The sequence below is a fragment of the Tripterygium wilfordii genome, chromosome 2 (genome assembly GCF_013401445.1).
Source record: "Tripterygium wilfordii isolate XIE 37 chromosome 2, ASM1340144v1, whole genome shotgun sequence".
Lineage (NCBI taxonomy): Eukaryota > Viridiplantae > Streptophyta > Magnoliopsida > Celastrales > Celastraceae > Tripterygium > Tripterygium wilfordii.
Window position 1 is genome coordinate 6,687,105 of NC_052233.1, and position 19,687 is coordinate 6,706,791.

At 37.0% G+C, this 19,687-nt stretch overlaps 3 protein-coding genes across 4 annotated transcripts; all 3 read right to left on the reverse strand.

Annotated features, from left to right (window-relative positions):
* Positions 1-1,752: 1,752 nt before the first annotated feature.
* Positions 1,753-2,462, reverse strand: LOC120007111 (pleckstrin homology domain-containing protein 1). Its single transcript, XM_038857295.1, has one exon. The coding sequence runs from the start codon at positions 2,364-2,366 to the stop codon at positions 1,932-1,934; it is 435 nt and encodes a 144-aa protein (XP_038713223.1). The 5' UTR covers positions 2,367-2,462; the 3' UTR covers positions 1,753-1,931.
* Positions 2,463-10,523: 8,061 nt separating this feature from the next.
* LOC120008433 (GDP-mannose transporter GONST2-like) lies at positions 10,524-14,968 on the reverse strand. Of its 2 annotated transcripts, XM_038858753.1 has the most exons (11): positions 14,469-14,968; positions 14,017-14,210; positions 13,329-13,539; positions 13,022-13,161; positions 12,581-12,710; positions 12,139-12,237; positions 11,817-11,971; positions 11,600-11,716; positions 11,066-11,163; positions 10,897-10,967; positions 10,530-10,798 (listed from the first exon to the last, which is right to left on the reverse strand). In XM_038858753.1, exons 2-10 carry the CDS (start codon positions 14,199-14,201, stop codon positions 10,924-10,926), a joined length of 1,179 nt encoding a protein of 392 aa, XP_038714681.1. In that variant the 5' UTR covers positions 14,202-14,210; positions 14,469-14,968; the 3' UTR covers positions 10,530-10,798; positions 10,897-10,923. The 2 variants fall into 2 exon arrangements, with proteins under 2 accessions (XP_038714690.1, XP_038714681.1); XM_038858762.1 differs by lacking the exons at positions 14,017-14,210; positions 14,469-14,968 and having other exon boundaries at positions 10,524-10,798; positions 12,581-12,648; positions 13,329-13,470.
* An 889-nt stretch (positions 14,969-15,857) lies between these two features.
* Positions 15,858-17,430, reverse strand: LOC120011916. The gene has a single exon (XM_038863090.1). The coding sequence runs from the start codon at positions 17,040-17,042 to the stop codon at positions 15,924-15,926; it is 1,119 nt and encodes a 372-aa protein (XP_038719018.1). The 5' UTR covers positions 17,043-17,430; the 3' UTR covers positions 15,858-15,923.
* Between the last annotated feature and the right edge of the window lie 2,257 nt (positions 17,431-19,687).

Sequence of the window (19,687 nt, forward strand, 5' to 3'; positions counted from 1 at the left end):
TTCCATGTGATATGATGACTATCAATTTATTTTAGAGACATCCATTGATGTTCAGAATTAACTGTCTTTGCAGTTATTTACCAAAGGTTATCTCTTCCTCTAAAATATTGGAATAAACTGTTTTGACAGTTAACTTCTAAGAGTCACCATTAATGAAGGGTTGCAATCTTTTAGATTTTGTAACTACATATCACACCCCTACAGGCTCTATAAATTATCCAAGATTGAGAGTTCATGTTATCTAATCTTCCTCTCTTTTTCTATTGTCAGTTTTGTTTTACAAAGAGAAATCCAAGAAACATTTAGAATTGCTATTTGAATGTTCATAGCTTTGTTGTATCCTGGAAGGGATTTGCTAGAAACCTATTAGCAAACTAATTTTAAGTAGGGGTAAATATCTCCTTAAAGAAAGCGATTCGCACCTCAAAGCTGTGTTCTTTCTCGCTTCCACCATACAATTTTCTAGCAATTTTATTGTCTAGAACCACATTTTTAGCAATTAACATATATGTTAAAGTGAAGGAAAAATTTACTCATACAAAAAAATTGTACTAAAAAGTTCTTGAGAACAGTTGGATTCTTGTCTTTTTACTGAAAACTACTCGTCTTGCAGTCAGAATGTCTTGCCCCATTGTATAAAATAAGACGCTAAAAAAATCAAGGAATAGTTTCCGGTGGTTTCTTATTCAGAACTAAGTCATGCAACTAATGAGGTTTCAGCACCTAATATGTTCGGAGAAGGAAGCTATGGCTGTGTCTACAATTCAAGTAGCCACCAACTTTAAGGCCCTCATTCGTGAGTACATGCAGAATGGTGAAAAATGACCGTACCAAAGCAAAAACCCGACCAATATGAAGAAGCTAAAGCCTCATTCAGAAACTAGACATAGCCATTGATGTGGCTTCTGCATTGAATATCAACACTATCACAGCCAAAGCAAAGTCTGTATTGATCATGACAGATAGCCCACGATGCTGATCTCAGACAAGCAAGATTTCTATGCAACAGCCCGAATGGTGGTGTTACAAACCAAACTAGCTCAATTGGCATAAAGGGAACTGCCTGCTGGCCATGTTGCTCTTAGCAATTTTCAGAATATGTATGGAAAGGAAGACATCTATACCAGGAAATGTTACAGTTATGAAATTATTTTATTGGATATATTTACACGAAGGCGACCTACTGAGGATCTGTTCAAGCACAACCATGGCCAGACTCTTCATGGAGCACTAGCTGAAAGAGTGATCAAAATTCTTGAACCTTCTCTACTACTAGAAAATACGTAGCTGACGATAATGACCATTCCATAAGTGCCAGGGACAGAAAACTAAATCAGAATCGAGGTTTGCAATAAGACATCACAGATCAAGCAGAAGTTACTTGGCAATAAGACATGAAAAGTTAAATAGAGAATTCATAATGACCTGGGTTTTCCATTGCAACTCAAGACCAATTGAGAAGAAGGCATTCTAGGCGGCAGCAATCAGCACAATCAGAGACCAAACAAGGTGTCAAAACAAGTTCACTTTCCATGATAATCCATACTTTTACTATCCATTAAACTAGAAGGCGATCTGATAATCAAGTCCACCATCCATGATAATTATTCCTTTTATTATCCATTAAACTAAAAGGCGATCTGATAAACTCAATGTGTGTGATTCGTCGAAGAATGACAAAGAATCATCAGAATCCTAATGAATTTGATTGAACAAAGCCTTACGTTAACCTATCATCAATTCACCAGAAAATTGAAAAGAAAAACAAGCAACATCCAACTTCCAAAATAAAGCGCAATTAGACACTGATCAAATCCAATTCAAAGCATTACAGATACACAATAGCAATTGCATAAACAGATAACCATAGAAAGACCATATTTAAAAAAAAACAACAAAAGAAAAGAAAAAGCGAACCTATTTATACACGATCATCCTCTTCTGCTATCGTAATCAACAACCTCAGATTCGGTCACTGACCTCGAGTGCTGCACGATCGATCGACCAATCGAGTTGATCCACTCCTCCTTCTCCTTCTCTGTATCCGCAATGAAGTACATCGTGTCATGATTGGTAGATAATTCAAAGGCGAAAGGTTTGTTCACGATATCCTCAGCACCCTTGACGGTTAGGCATTTTCCCACTTCGATCACGCCACGTGGAGCGGAGCCGCGAGTGACATCTGAGTCCTTGAACCAGACGAGCTTGCTTTGTTTCAAGACGAACCAGCGGCGTCGCCAAGTCTTGATGTAGTCTCCTTGCTTGGTAAGCCACCCGGATCGCTCCGGGTTGGACCAGAACTCGATGCCCTTGTAGTCTTCCGGGTTAGGCTCCTGACCCGTCGCCGCTCGCCACAGGGTTTCCATAATTTGTAAGAAAAGGTGAGGTGGGAATTGAAAGAAGAGAATCTGGCTTTGGTTTTTAACTCCAATGATGGGTTCTCCTAGATGGTACCGGAGATCAGATGCTGTTTGAGCAGGTTAAGATTTCGGTGTCCGTCATTGACCGTAAATTCCGAAAGAAACGTCGTCGTTCTTGCACAGCTTTGATTTTTTTTTTTTGTTGAAATACATGATAAATATGCTTTTCATTCGAATCGAACTTTGAACACACATATGTGTAATCTAGACAATTACCAACCAAAACACCTCTCGTTAGTTCACAACTTTGAATTTACAATTATAATAACGGGAAGAGATGACGATATTAAGCTATTCCTATGTCTTCATTTACCCTCCCATACCTTCCCACCTCTCTATATTTCCCTCTATTTGTTGAAAATCTCAAGCCTCACTCACATCATAAATATTATTCACTGTGGGTTATTCGATTCTCGTGGATACATTAGGTCCACAAGATTTTGTTTCTTTTAGGCTTAGCAAGTGAGTTAAGCTCAACTTGCTTAAGCCTATGAAAAGGCTTTATGTGTGGTAGAAACTTGGGCAAACTGATATACCACATGATTGGATATCACCCAACCGACCCATAGTGTGACGGGCGGTGTGTACAAGGCCCCCGGGAACTAATTCACTGTCGTATGACTGACCAACAATTACTAGTGATTCCGACTTCATGTAGGTGAGTTGCAGCCTGCAATCCAAACTGAGGACAAGTTTTTGGAGTTAGCTCACCTCGCGGGATCGTGACCCTTTGTTTAGAGATATAAGAAATTTAATTTATAATAACATATCATTTTTCAGATTTAATATGCTCGACAATTGATAAATTTAGTATTATGGGCTATATTTTGTGAATCCAATATGATCCAATATTTCAAAACCAATAACTCACTCTTGAACCTCTTGGTTGGCATACCTGGACTGGGCCATTGAAGTTGGTTTTTTATTGGGCTTGTTCTTTAGGTTATTATGGATCTAAAAAAAGTAATGGGCCTCAAAATTAGACTCTTTGCTCTATCATAGATCTTGAAATGGAAGAATTAGGGCTGTGCAAATGAAACCAAAAACTAGACCAAAATCGGTAATCGGATCGGATGGTCCGGTTTGGATTGGTTGATTGACCATTTCTGGTCAAACGGTTTAAGAAACCGAAACAAACCGAACTCAAGTGGTCTGGTCATGGTTTGGTATTTTTGAACCCAACGGTTAATCGGACCAGACCGATTATACGTATATTAATTTTTTTTGAATACATAATAGTTTAATATTTAATATATTTTAAATTTCAATATACACCATTGATACGTAATACTCCCTCCGTCTTATTTTAATTGTCCTTTATTCCTTTTTGGGATGTCCCAAAATGCATGTCCATTTCAATTAATTAAAACTAATTTCATCCATTTTTCCCATCTTACCCTTATTTACCCTTAAATTGAAAAGCTAATGGAGTAAATTCCCAAAGAGTCATTGAGATCTTAATTGTCCTCTATAAATGAGGGTATAAATGTCAAATTGAATGAGAGTAATGTAATTTTTTAAACTGTGTGTAAAATTGAAGGGGACAATTAAAATGTGACGGAGGGAGTATGTATTTTACTATTATTACATAATATAGTCACATGAAATTAGAATACTAAAAGAATTAAATAACTAATGAAAATCACTTAAACTAAAACTCTAAAAGACTCAGATTCTTAGCCGACCCTAGCGTTCATCACTACAGTATTCAATTTGTCCACGCCTTTAGTCCTGTACGATGTTTGATTATCCACTTCCACCATCGTCGGTAGTGCTTGTCACATCTCTCGTAGCCCCGACTTCCAATTGGCCTCGCCCTCTACATCGAACACGAACATGTAGGTTTCTACCTTCTTGTTGATGAGTTGATCTGTTGTTTGGTAATTGTTCTTGACTTCTTGTTCAATTTCACTCTCTTGATCTATTCACTACTTCACTCTCTCTTGAGTTCACTCAATTTTTTGGGCGTGGAAGGGATAGGGTAACTCTGTTTAGGTCTCACTATGTACCTCTGTTTATTTTTTTACTTCTTGTTCAATTTCCTTGCTTGCTCATAGGGAGATGGTCACTTGTATGAGGATTTGAGGAGTTGTGGCTGTGCTATGATTTGGTTTGAAAGAACACTGCTTATTTTGGATTGAAATATAACCTTTGATATGTGGGCATTTACAGATGAATGCTTTATGTGCATTTTTAATATATGTCCACCATTATGTCATTTTAATATTTTATGGGCATTTTCTATTATTTGCCCTAAAACCGTAACCGGACCGAAACCAATTCGCTTAATCGGTTAACCATAGTTATCGGTTTTGATCGTTTTGGTTTCAAAATATACAAAACCGTAATTTTTGATTTGATGATGGTTTGACCTTAATGGTCCAGTTAACCAGACCGTGAGCAGCCCTAGGAAGAACAATTCAGCCTAGCGTTCAAAAATATATGCCAGATGAAAATCATTTGGGATAAGTATCACATAAATTCTTAAATTTATAAAAAATGATCAATTCAATCCTTAAATTTTTTTTCATATAAAATGAACCCTTCAACTTCAATAAATGGTCCAAAGTAACCATTCGCCACTTTTCCGTTTAACGGTGCTGCTGATATTGCTGTTAGTTGATGATGTGTCATTTTTTTAAAGAAAATATTCCACTGTGGCCTTTTGACCTCCTGCCCCTCAGACATCACCTCCACTCAAGCCAGCCGCCATATCTTCCGGCATAGCAACAAAAACGTTCAATTATTGGATCAAGAGTTGTTATCAGACAAAAAATTATGTAGATCTACACTAGTTAACGCCACACACAAAACATTAATTGAATTAATTACAAGTTTTTCCCAAAAACAAAAAGAAACAAAGAAATAGAGAAACGGCAAAGATTCTTTCAAGATCTACGATTCACTGGATTCAAAACTCTCAAAATCGGCCACTCACCAGATATGTGAGATTCTTTCAAGAAGTCATAGCTTCTTTTCGCCGGATTCAAACCCAGAATGGCTGGATTCAAAAGAAGACTCACTAGATCTGTGATGTGAAATTCTTCTCAAGCTTTCTTGGACAGAAAGGAAAAGACCGGGAGAGATAAAAACGAAACCTAAACAGCAGATTTGGGGCAGATTTTTGGACTCTTGTTATTATTGAATTTCTCTACACTTCCATCTCAGCTAGGGTTTTGATTTTGAAGAAGAGAGATGGGGAGAAAGAGAGAGGATTTTTTATTTTTAATTTAAGTGTTTTATTTTTTTAAAATTCATGTCATATTTTACACATATTTTTCATTTTTGTACAAAAAAGCCATGTCACATATTATATTGTCCACGTCAGCAATTTTTGACGGAAAATAGACAGAAGGATTAACATGGACCATTATTTGAAGTCGAGAGACTCATTTGACAGAAAAAAGCTTGAGGGTTGAATTGACCATTTTTAATAAGTTTAAGGGTTTTGTGATATTTGTCTCAAACCATTTATCCTTAAATTGACTGATCATACTAGCACATGAAAAAAACTAACAAATTATTTAGTAGATTCATGGCTTTATAGTTTATACAGGAATTTGGATTGAATCGGGTTCATAAAATTGATATCTATTTCTTTTATTATTTATCTGTTAAATCAAATCTAGATTGATTTGACCATATATATCAATTAATCTTATATATATTTGGGGTCGGTTACACGAATTTATGATCAAAATTAGTTGAAATTCACCATAATTGATTTGACCTTGTCATGGATGCACTAAATCCATGTATCTTGACTGAATTTATTGCTCTAAGTGGAAATATGTTTCCCTAATTACATTGTAATATGTACAAGACTACATAAACAACCATAAAACCGGGGGTGGACATAAGAGGTTATGCGTGTGTTTTAATCATTTAGAGGTATCTCTCTGGAACCAAAATGTATTGATTCGAGAGATATCAAGTTCTATTTTCATTGGAAGCAATAACATCCTTAGGGTCACAAGTTGGATTTGATTCAACTTACTTTGTCGTCATACAAGAATTTCTGTGCGAACGGTCCTATTTCAGACCCATATCCAATATTTAAAATGTAAATTTATATGATCTCCTTCTCGATTATAAAAAAAAAAAGAAGGGTTATGCGTGTGTTAGTACTAGAGATGCTACATAATGTGATTAGTGTTTTACGGGGAACTTTCAGGTAAGGAACTTGCAACAAAGCCTAATCTTTGACCAGTCAATTGAGGTCAACAACCGAGTCATTTAGCTAATAAATTAAATTCAGAAAATGGAGAGAGCAATTGAGCATCAATCCACCAATTAAATTAAATTCATATCTCCTCAATTTCATCACCCTAATAATTGGTATTAATATTTCATAACTCACATCTCCACCCACGTTTTGTAAGAATTTAACCAACCCTTTTTAATTTTAAATCCTTCATCCAATAACAAAAATGCAAATAAAAAAGCACCCACTTTTTAAAATTCTTTAATTTATTAATTAAGTCGAAATTCCCTTCATCCATATCTCAATATTTTTATGCATTTAAATTTTTGGCATTTATAGGAAAATGAATAATTCAATGTAGATTTAATAACAAACGCACCAATCTCTCCACCTCTCTTTCTACTTTTGTCCGAGAGAGGAAGCTCAGGAGTTACAACAAGTTTACATCCTGAGCCGTTGGATGAATCATCTAAATCAACGGTTGTTAAACCATGTGGCTCATTTACAAGGCACCCTATAAGTTTTCTCCTAAGCTCTTGTTATGGAGTTTCCTTACAAGTACTAGAGAACCAAAGAAAACCCACACACAGAAAAAGCCCCGGCCATAAATCAAGCTTATTATTTCTACCCTTTGAATTAGCCTCTTTGAAGCTCTCCTTTCATGGAAGGAGGAGGAGTTGATGGTGGGGGTGATGGTATTGGGCATGCAAATTACCAAACAAACCCTCCTATATATAGACCCTCATGTCCACCTTTCTCAGCCATAGACAGGTTCCTATGGGGTCAAGGCAGTCCTTTCTCAACTCAGAAGAATTACAAAGAATCTGATGTTGGTCTTGGTGGGTTCTCTTCTTCTTCTTCTTGCAGTACTGGTGGTGGGGTTTTTTGGGATAGTTTTCAAGAAACCAATTTTCTTGATGGGTTTTATGGGGGTGGAGAGAGTATTAGCTGGACACAAGAGAGAAACCCTAAAGAAGAAGTGACAGTTGGAGTGAATAGTGGTTCAAATAAGGGGGTAGGAAAGAGAGGAAAGAAAGTTTGTAATGAACCTTTGATCAAAGGACAATGGACAGATGAAGAAGACAGGTATATATGTGTGCGAGGTTTGGTCTATTTGTGTTTTTAATTTGTTCATTTTGTTTGGTAAATTTTGACAACGAACTGTTTTTTTTTTGGGTATTTTTTGGTTTGTGAAGGAAACTAATTAGGTTGGTGAAGCAATATGGAGTTAGAAAATGGGCACAGATTGCTGAAAGGCTTGTTGGTAGAGCAGACAAACAGTGTCGAGAGAGATGGCAGAATCATTTGCGCCCAGATATCAAGGTGGTTGTTCTTCATCTTCTATTGCTTTTTGATTAATTTTTTTTTAATTTTTGCTAATGTGGTATATTTTTTATTTATTTTTAAATTTTTGCTAATGTGATATATATTTTTTATTTTTATAATTTCATAGTTTGTTAGATCTTAAAGAATTTTGCATGTACTTTTGGAGTATTATGGATTTATATCTTAATTTCCATATATATATGGATGATCATGACTTCCAAACAACAAAAATCTTAGGGTTAATTAGAATTGCAGTTCTTATTCTTTTTTTTTTGGTTAAATATTGAAGAAATGTGAGACCCTAAATTTCAGCACTATATATCTAGATTGACTGCAATATATATGCTTTCTCTAATTTCTAGACATGATGGATTTACATGGATTCAGATTTCATATCAATGTCAAGAAAATATGTAGATTGAGACCTTGTGCAAGGATCATATCCCTATTTATCAAGGAAATCTTCCAGGTTGCTATCTTAGATCTTTCTTTAATTAATTAGCCAATAACCAGCTGGAGTTCATATGCATATTTTTCATTGTCATGAAAGCAAGATTGAAATCAGTACTTTCCATATATAATTAACTTCATGATGGAAAATAAAGTCTGCTTCTACACATTTTTCTTCAACTTTTACATGCAAGACTATGGGTTTCATTACATCTCTTTTGGTTATACTATGATGCGAGTATTGTGATGATAAACAAATAAGATTTGGTTTGGGATCGTGAAGTTGACAATGATAACTCCTTGCAAATGCGGGAGCTCGTAAATTTAACTCCTACGCCCAACTGTCCGATGGGTATGTCGGGTTGGAAAATTTTCGGTTATCAAAAAAAGTGTTTTGTGATGATGTTTTCTCCATTGATGTACGTGGATTGTATGTGTTCAGAAAGATAGCTGGAGTGAAGAGGAAGAGAGAGTACTAGTTGAAGCTCATTCCCAAGTTGGCAACAGATGGGCTGAGATAGCAAAGAGAATTCCAGGAAGGACTGAAAATGCAATCAAGAATCATTGGAATGCCACTAAGAGAAGACAGAATTCCAGAAGAAAGAACAAGCAATCATCACAACCTGATAATAAACAAAACAAGAAGCAGCCTCAATCTTCAATTCTCCAAGACTACATCAGAAGCAAGAACCTCAACCATAACAATGCTTCCACCACCACCACCACCGTCTCCACCACTCTGGCCAGCTCCTCCGCTGTATCTGAGGACCCGTCGAGCCAATTCAACTACTTCCTCCCGGAGCTATCCGAACCAACTACTGATGACTCTCCTCCACCGTTGATTTCCCAAACATGTGATGATGAGCTCTACTTCATGCAAAACTTCTTTGCTAGTAACGACCAGCTGCAGCCACCCAGTAATGATGATCATGATTATCTCGATTTATATCATCATATCAACGGTGGTGATTACAACCTCAGTGGACATATGCCTAGTATTCCAAACCAAAATGTGTGGGGCAATGTGGTTGAAGAAGAAGAAGAGACTCCAAGAACCCATTTGTACTCAGACCTCTACATCTCTTACTTACTGAATGGTACTGCTGGTGGTGCAACTTCTTCATTGAATAATAATGCTGCTGACATGAACATGGACTTTGTAATGGATCAAACTGCAACTGCTACTGCTACTGCTGCTTCAAATGGAGAAAAGAAAGAGATGGACTTGATAGAGATGGTGTCTCATTCTTCCCACTTCTCTCAGGGGAAGTAGCTGTTTAACATTGTGGTGTGTTAGGTTACATTGGTAGAGTACTAAAAGGGCAGGGTGTGAAAAGAAGTGGCCTACTTCTTTGATTTTATCGAAGTGGGGAGACAAGTGGCATTTGTGTTTCTGTTATTTCTATTAGTTGGACTTCAATCATTTTCATTCCGGTGGTTTTATCGTTTCTGTTTCTGTCTCCATCTTTTTCCCTCAACAACTTTTGATTGGCATTTGGCTGCGAGTGACAATGTGTACGTACGTATGTGTGTGCATGTATGGATATTCGTATATACATATACAATTTGACTATCCTATGCTTTTCATGATTGGCAATATTCTATTGCCTCCTAAAATAGTACCATGCATAAAATAATATGATGAAGGAGATACTAATTTCGTGATCCATGTTATTTTAGGGTTCATATATTCTATTGTTAAAATATTATTATATATTTTTGTTAAATTGCTTGTGGACCATGGAACATATTATTTTCAAACAAACACAAAAACTTTTCATTGAGCTCAACCAGTTGCTATAGATGGAATGTGGTAGCTAGTCTTATAAGAATTTAATGTCACGGTTAGGTTTAGGGTAAAAAAAAAAAACCAACCGAATTGACCATTTTACACCCCTAGTTATGGTGTTACAACTCGCATTACAATAGAGCCTCTCATTTGAAATTTTGAAATGATGGGAGTCCTTAAAATTTTTAAAAACGTTTTCGCAGTTATAAATGAAATTTAAAGTACAAGTCATAAAATGATATCGTTCTTAATAAATTCAGGCAAATCGACTTGTTTTATCGACTGTGGCCGCCAATACAATTTATGAATTTATCCTATCTAACCCACAATCACACCAAACACAAAACAAATATGGAATTAATATATTACCTCCACTTTTTTTCACAATTTTCTTTTGTTCTTACAGATCCAGACTGTAATTTTCCCCAAAAGATTACGTTCCATGAAACATTATGAAAAACATATTGATTATCATGCCTCTAAAAAGGATATACAGAATCACAAAGAAACCAGTAAGCATGGTCTCCTGCACCACGATCACAGCAACCCTGCTGCTGGGCTTTTGAAGCTGAATACCCTTTCATACTCTCTGATCTTCCAAATCAACAGCTGTATAACACAAGTATGTTAGGAAACTACCAAGTACCAAACTTGGCTACTCCCGCATGGAATTCAATATAGTCAATACCAATATTTTTCTACTTTACCTCATCCATCAAAATTTTAAATTTTTGTTACGACATTTTGGCTCTGGCAAAGACTATTCCAGCAAATAAACCTGGCGGAAGCACATCAGCAGTTATATAATACAATGAAGGGCTGAAGCTAATGTTGTGAGAACTTTTCATGGTCTGTGGCAGAAATTGCTTTCATTACCAAAAAGTATACTGAACAAACTGGGCACATTGAGCGGAACCTTGAACAACACTAGACCAGCAATAGAGATTGGAATCTTGTTAAGAGAGCCCACCAGACTGCAGTAAAACAAGCCATAATGTCAATGGTGTATGCTCTAACTTTTTAACAGGTGCACCCAGATCGTCCTAATGGAAGACGGAAGGAGCAATCAAATAAATAGGAAACCATAAATTTAACAAGATCTCAGTGCACATAGGCCTAAAATTTGCATTTCAAATACAGATCATCACACAAAGCAGAAGTATATGAGGTTTTGACCAAAATATGCACATCATATCATATCAGTAAGAACATGGTGATTATAAACATCATTTCATTTGCTATTTTGTTCTTGGGTTTTCCTTCATATTTTTGGGAGGGGGTGGGGGAGTGGGGAACAGGGAGGGCAGGTCAAACAAAGCTGAACCATTGAAGGGAAAGAAAAACAAAAGAACACAAACATCTTTGAAAATAAGAACATGGTCAACTTTGAGTTTTGCCATACATTATTACCTGTAAGTAGTCGGGCAAGTTTGACGTAAAAACCACATAGAGGTGAAGCTGATGGCAAGTCCAAGCAGTCCACTAGTTGTCACGACAATCCAGAACATTGGCAATTTAACCACATCCCTGTAAATGGAGACAACAAATGTTAGAGCACTCAATGCCGCTTACAATGAGAGAAAGCATAAAACTATGAAATTTAAATGTAAATGGATAGCTTGCTCACACATTCATCACATAGTCCCATTCATCAAACAGGATAATCAAGAAGATAGCAAAAGGTAGAGATAATAGATTATTCAGTAACACCATTGAAACTTCATTGAGAGATCCAGATCTTGTGAATTGTTTTGCCTTATCCATCACCAACCTGAGCGTAAGCTGTAACAAGTTACAAGTTTTGCACATGAGTTGGACATTGTAGGATCAATCAATCTCCGCAACAAGAGCCACTATTTACATAGTTCACCCAATAAATTAAAGATCTCACAAGCCATCTGTTTCTATGGAAGAGGGCAAGAATGAATAAGGAACAAAAGAAACCATACCGAGTAGCTGGCTGTTAGAACACAATTCATAATCTGCCACAAATAGCCCACCGCATCAAACGATAGGTCTGTAAAACCTCCAGTGAAAGCAGAGATTATCTGCGAAGCATAAATAGAATAACAGCCCAAATATTATTTTGATCATGGAACTTCTGCTGATCAAGAAACAGTACTAAAATAAAGTGAAGGATTAATTGAGTGATATATAAGTGTTACTAGTTGAGTGTGTTGCAGAAAGAGAAAATAAATGACACTAAGAATAGCAGATAGCTTCAACATTGCTAACTTGGACCATCTGCCCATCTTAGGAGTACTTAAAATTAACAAATTTGAAGCTTTCTATTTCACATATAAATAACATGAGCTACAAAAGTTCAAATTCTATATAAAGAAATTTAGCAAGTTCACATGAAGCAGGAAGTGGAGGAACATGGTAATTTACCATAAGAAACATGGCAGTCCACACGTTCCGATTCTGGCGTTTACGGAAAATATATAGTTCTCCAATTGCTGTTAAAATATTTGTCACATTCTTCAGAATTGTCACCATTGCAATATTTATGTATTTCAAACTGAAACCAAACAATGAAGAAAATATTAACCAGACAAGATCATATACAGATTGTTATTCTCTAATCAACAGTTTTTTTTTGGCTGGTATTAGTCATCAGTCATCACTCATCAATATACACACGAGGCATCCAGTAACAAAATTACTAGTCATCAGAGTACATATGAAGCATCAAACAGATACAGCATATTTGCAGCTCCTTTAACCAGTACTTCATTGACTACTAGAATCTACATCTCTTTCCTCTAGGACTAAACAACTGGCTCCCAGGAGAAGCCCTTTTAAATTCAAAGCTTAGAAGTCATGAAATACCTGTACATTCCTGATATAAGCATGCCAACAAAGATAACATTGACAGGGAGCCAGGTCCGCATTAGCTTCCAGCTGAGTTTTTCCAATCTAACTGCTCCGCAGAAACCCAATACAAGGACAACTAGTGAACTTATCAAATTCTGGAGCAAATGAGTGGAAGATTTGATGAGGTTCCTTTAAAATTGTACCAACTTGTGCGAAAAGAGAAAATAAAATATTTGACATTTCTTTTTGTAGAAATCATAACAGGACACTTTTGCATGCTTCTATCCTACTAGGAAGATAAGTGTCCAGATAGGTAACATACTTGATAAAACATGAGCGATATCCCAGCATTGAAATTATAGCTTGACAAAACAACTTTGTTTAACAATATCATGCTGCAAGATGAAATACAGTAAGCTGTCCCAGACAAAAGAGGTCCAGACTTTTTCCCTAAGCCATGTTCCCGTTTTGCTTCTCCACCAACTAGAAAACTGACACTGTCAGCAAGAGCTGCTTGATTTCCTCTAAAGAACCTGTTAAAAAGTAAACAAATAGTTTGACATGATTTACCTGAAATTACTTGAATTGACCACTGAATCAAAACCTTTCAGATTTTTTTTTCCTACTGTAACATATGTAATGACCCCAACAATATACTTTAACCTTACAAACAATAACAATATATAACTCCATATTTACAAGTTAAATTCACGCACACTGATACGAATAAGAAAATAAGTAGCAGTTGTCACTTCCACTGATCCGATGAACAAGAAAGTTATCAGGACAGATAGAACCAATGGTCGGTTGCACAATAAATAAATTAGTAACAGACCGGTGATGCAAATGGCGACCGCATGGTTTTTTCCTTGGTAAAAGACGCATCAAGTGTTTGGAGATGAGCTCAAACTTATAAACCACGTGGTTGGTGCTTACCAAACCAACGCGAGACATTTTATGGTCTAACAGACAAAAAATAATGGACATGAAGATTAACCTCATCCTCCTACCTATCCCAGATAGCTCTAAGTTTTGTGTTTGTGGCAGGCACAGCATTTCCTTGCCTATGAATACCACTGAGAATCCTGTCTATAATGTTCACCCTATCATGAGATTTGACATCTCCATTGATGGAGCTTGATTCTGGTTCCTCAGAATCAAGGTAAGCATCCCCATCTAACTTGAATTCGGACATGTAACAGACCTGCAAATAAGAAAAGGAGCTAAAGGTAAAGGGAGAAACAACTAACCGCCAACAATATGGATCGAAAATTTGTTACAAGGTCAATGAAAATCAAGTAATAAACTACTAATTAACAGTATGCTAAGATAATTTATAGATGACGCGGGCACAAACATATTCTACAATTTCTACTATCTGTGCCTAGCAATATCAGATGTGAACTTAACATGGTTACAATGGTAAACAAATGAAAATTGCGGCAGAAATTGAAGCTCATACCGATTGAAATTAATTTGCAGCTCGCCACAACTTCGAACGAACAGGAGAGCAATCTACAAAAAATACTCCAAACAAAACTGCACGAATAGGCCATGTTGCCATACGATCAATTAAAATTAAATCACGACGCCTCGGTAAACACGAATTCGTAGATAGCCACACACGTCCTAGAAGAAAACACAATCAATCGATCACATAAAAAAAACAATTGAACGCACTCTTCTTCTTAGAGGGCACGTAAAGGAGTAGATCTGGAGGAATTCTCGCAGAACTAAGAATCTTAAATAATTGAAAAATCAAAGCAATTGTGAGAACGAGAATTCGGGAGAGAGGTAAGGAACCGTCCATGGGAACAGTGTTCGAGGGCTCTTGGAAGTCAAATAAAGATCCGATCCATCCATTTTCCTGCTCGAACTTCATGAAGCAGCAAGGTTAGAGAGATAAATAAGGTTTCTTTCTTTGAATTACTGAGATTTTGGTTTTTGCGCGGAATTCTAGGCTTGCTTCTTGGCGCGGTAGGGGAGATGGGTCGGGTTCATGGATTCCTCTAGTAACCAAGCCCCTTTTTAAGGCCCATTGTTGTGTTTCGTTTAGTAGCCCACAAAACTCTAGGGCTAAAAAAGCCTTCTATAAGTGGGCAAACTTACGTTAAACATTGGGTCACTTGGGTTGTTGGATTTTGAAGCCCATAAAGAACTAGTGGACTGAACTTAAGGACTCTTGGAATTTCGTGGACCAAACCTAACAGTAGTCCATAGTGTTGAGCTGGGTCTGCAAAAGTCATAACTAACAGCAACAACTCTTCGGTGGTTTGTAGTTTTCTTGGAGAATTTGTCAGGCCTCGTGGGCCGTCGTGTACTAGTTAAAAAGATTCTCCTTCATCACAAACTTCTCTTATATCTTTAGTATTATGTTATGTTAATTTTGGAAACACAATTATCTTATTCTCTATAGAAGTAAAAGGTTTGATCAGAGTGAATAATATATTGACCTGAATGATCTTGTAAAATGGCTATATACATAAATGGCTTGTGCCCATAATATTCATTAACGCACATTCTAAGCAAAAATATTCACCCAAACACATTTTTTTGTACCTAAAATGATAAAGAGGCTTACTAGGCATTTTCTTATATACAAGTTACAAAATTATGAATCTAACTCCCAACTTCTAACAACGTACCCAACACTCCCTAAAACATCAAGCGGCGGCCCCGACTGAGCCATTTGCAAGTATGGGGATCATAGTCCATCCGCGGGGCAGGTGGGACCTACCTCACTCCCGTATCAGCTCAGCATAGTCAACGCTCACCATTCCCATGTGATCAGACTTCAGGCCACTTATGGTCATAAGTAACATGCAAACACCATCATCACCACACATCATCAAAGACGACAACAAAAGTTCAAAATTAATTAAAAGATCACGTACGTTCATGATCATGATTAAAAAACTCACGCGGTATACACAATCACAAAGCAAGGAAGCACAGCCCTAGGATTAAACACCAGAAGTTCCTCCTCATCAACCCTGGCATGGGCCCCACTGCCCCCTCTTACCACGACGGAGTCAAACCCTCCATCCTCCTTGTCAACTTCATCGGACTCACAACCGACTCGACCCGCCACCACTCGACAGACCAACATGGCTCGCTTCACATTCATGAACTCGAACTCCTCCTCGATGTCCTCTGGGATCGACTCGTGTGCTCTCCGGCTAGTAGAGAGCGTGGAGATTCCGTCCATCTTGGGTGAAAATCCCGACTTTATAATCCCGCAGACGGTGCAGTATTGCTGGTTACAAAGGCTGGAGTCACTGTTAAGTCCCAAGTCACACATGAAAGTCGAACACGAGAACCTCAAGAGTTCATTACCGTCTGCGATGCACCTCTCGTCTCTCCTTCTGACGGCGCCGTTTCGTGCGGCTTTGGATTTGACCAATTCTCTGTACTCTTCAAATATCGACAGTATCTTCGGACTGTTGTGGATCTTCAAAATCCGATGAATCTCCGGACACTTATCGTTACCCGAAGTCCAACCCGTTTTGAATATAATTTGGACTATGTTCTTACCCGAATCGCCATCGACGAGCTCTGTCACAGCGTGTTTGATGACTTGGTGTTGTTCTAGAAGTTGCGGGTTATTGAAGATTTCTCCACAAGCTGTGCAAGGAAATATGTCGTTTCGAAGAGGGAAGAACGAGTTATCGGCTGAGATATCGGATTCTTGGCATGACCCGTGCGGTTTTTGACGCGTAGTAGGATCGGATAAATGCGTCTCCATGGGGAGCATGGAGACAATTGAGAGCTGAGACGATCTTGCGGAGGTTAACGTCGGTGATGCGGGGTGATTTTGAGTGCACGTTTTTGTGGAGAACACGTGTTTGATAAAAGTCCAAGAAGAAGAAATTGCTTTAGGGGGTTTGAAACGAGATGGGGAGATGCAGGAGGGAATGCTAGGAGAGACCTTGGTTCGGCGTCGGCGATCCTTGGTTGTGATATAGAAACAACCCAGATGAAGAAGGAGGAGAAAGATTGAGAGGAACTTGTTGAAGAAAATGCCTACACTCGCCATTGATGAGTAATTAATCAGCTTGAGCTTGCTCTAGACTGATAACTTGTTCAGGTGTGAATTGTTGAGGCCATGAATGAGTGATTAAACAGTGAGGAGAGGAAGAAGGCAGTGGAGGGAATGATGGAATGAAAAAAGAAAGAAAGAAAGGAATTAATGTAAAGGAAGAGATGAGGGAGGGAAGAAAGGGAGTGGGGGCATATGGAAGAATAAAGTTGAAGAGTAGGTGGAACGCAACTTCATGCATGTGGGGTTTTCTTCAACTTCATGTTGTGATGCTGTTAAATTTCATTTCCTGTAACCAGCGACCATTTTTCTTGTTACTTCTTACTGGATTTCGTAAAATGACTTGCCCTATACATGTAGTGAAAACCAATATGATGTAGAACAGATTGGAGATGTGTACTATAAGGCTTGGGATCGAAAGCAGGGGTCTTTGATCCATGCTCAATGAAATGGTCATAACTTGGGCCTCGGATGTTCGTTTTGAGTCCATAATATATCAATTCGAAGCTTGTTTTGGGCCCGACAATGTGGGAGCTAATAGCGTTAAGCGTCATTTTTGGCCTAAAAAATGGACATTTCGACGGGTTTCGGTCACTTTTTGCATATAGTTAATAATTTCAGTGTATTTTTAGGATTTCTCTCAATTTGTTGTTTAATTATATTACCTTTTTTTATTTTTAAATTATGTCGCAATTAGGATTTATAAATTATTATATAAGGTATTGTAGCCTCTTTAGAGAGGCATCTTGAAAGTAAAATAAACACATTGTTTTCATAATATTCTCTAGGTTTACTTGTTACTCAATATATTGACGAAGATCGTTCCTTTATCAGTTTCCGTTGTGTGTTACACTCTAACTATGTTAAAAATGTAGATGGCTAAGGACAAATGAAGAAATCAAATAACAGGAAGCAATGTCAGGATTGGGCACGTGATTATCTGCGATTCTGATAGTGCTGTTTTACATTAATATGCATGGGAATATAACTCGAATGCTTGTAGATAAGACATGGACGTGGCTTGAACCACACATTGGAGTTCACCGGGGGGCCTGTGTATGTATGCATTTGTCATAGATATTTTGTCATTCTCTTCAATTATTTGATCGATATTGAATGACCCATTGTTTTCAGAACTAATGTACATGTACGTTGGGAATCCAAAGCCAGAGCCTTCACCCTCTCTGAGTCTTTTTTTTTTTTCCTTTCCTACATAACATATGATTCTGTGTTTGCTCACCTTTACAATACAGTTAAACAAAATAATACTTGAACAATACTTGAGAAGAAGAACAAGATGCTTTATTTTGTCGTTACAAGGCAGCTACAGATTCCTTATGTCGTCCTTTACGATGGAAGCACATCTAGGAGGATTATGTTCTTACTATGGTTCTTTCTCTTCAGTCTTCACCAACTCTTCAATTAAGTTATTTGATTATTGAGAAATTTTATTTGCACACCGTCAAACTATTAAATTTACATTCAAAATTTAATGAGTTGTCCAAAATACCCTTTTATTTGTAAAATATGAAATAGGAATTCATTCTTTATAAATTGTTGTCTTCAATTTTGCAAGAGATTCTTTCTTCACATCCAAATTCAACCTATGTTTCGACAACTAAAATTTTGATCTACTCAAAGATGAAGTGTTTTTCCCCAAGTGATCCTCCTAAGAATCGGGACTAGTGAGGTGGATTCAAGCCTCTCAACATAAATAAATTGACCCAATTGGATCTTATCACCTGCTATTGATTTTGCTGAGCTTGATTTATATTTTGTGTTAAATTGGGTAATTGGCATAATGCAGTGAACCAGATCCTAAAAAAGGGTAGAGTCCTGTGGTTTTTGGTTACAAAAATCGGGATAGTACTGTTGATTATTGATAACAAAATCGGATGATTGTATTTATTATTGAGAACAAAATCGGAATGGTTGTGTTAATTTATTTTCATTTAAGAGCGTATTAGACATTTCACAAATTCTAAAAATGGTGTAAACTTACAATGTGTAAATAAAAAGATTTCATGGATTATCTTACACAATGCAATTTATAGGCTATATGGATATAGATCAGTATTTCAAGTAAAGATTAAAAAAAAAAGTTGATGAGTGAAATTGACTTTGACCAAGTTGTTGACCAATACAGTAAGTAAAAGTTTTTTTTTTTAAAAAAGAAAAGAAAAGAAAAGAAGAAGCTTTGGTTCCCTTTATCTTTCATACATGTCTTAAAGCTTTTGGTATGTTTCCCCTTTCCCTTTAATCCCTACATTTGTGTATATATGTGATAAGAAAAAGCTGAGTTCCATTATTCTGATAGAATAATTAGTCGCTAAAAATGGTGCAGGCTATTTTAATATATTGGTGAGCTGGTGGATGGTTCTATATACCATAATATTAACCATGATAAATTCCCATCTTTTGATGATCGATGGTTGTAATACTGGCTTGGCACATGCTTTTGCCAATGGGGCTAACAGGAGATCTTAGTTTTCCTTGCAAATGAACGGTGAAGTAGAAAATAGATACCGCTCGCTATCTTATGTGCTGGATAGGACATGTCTAGATTTCGATTGTTAGGGATAGAAGTGTTTGAGTTATGGATGATGTGTGTGTTCAGGTGTGTCAATATTTGTTGTCAGTCC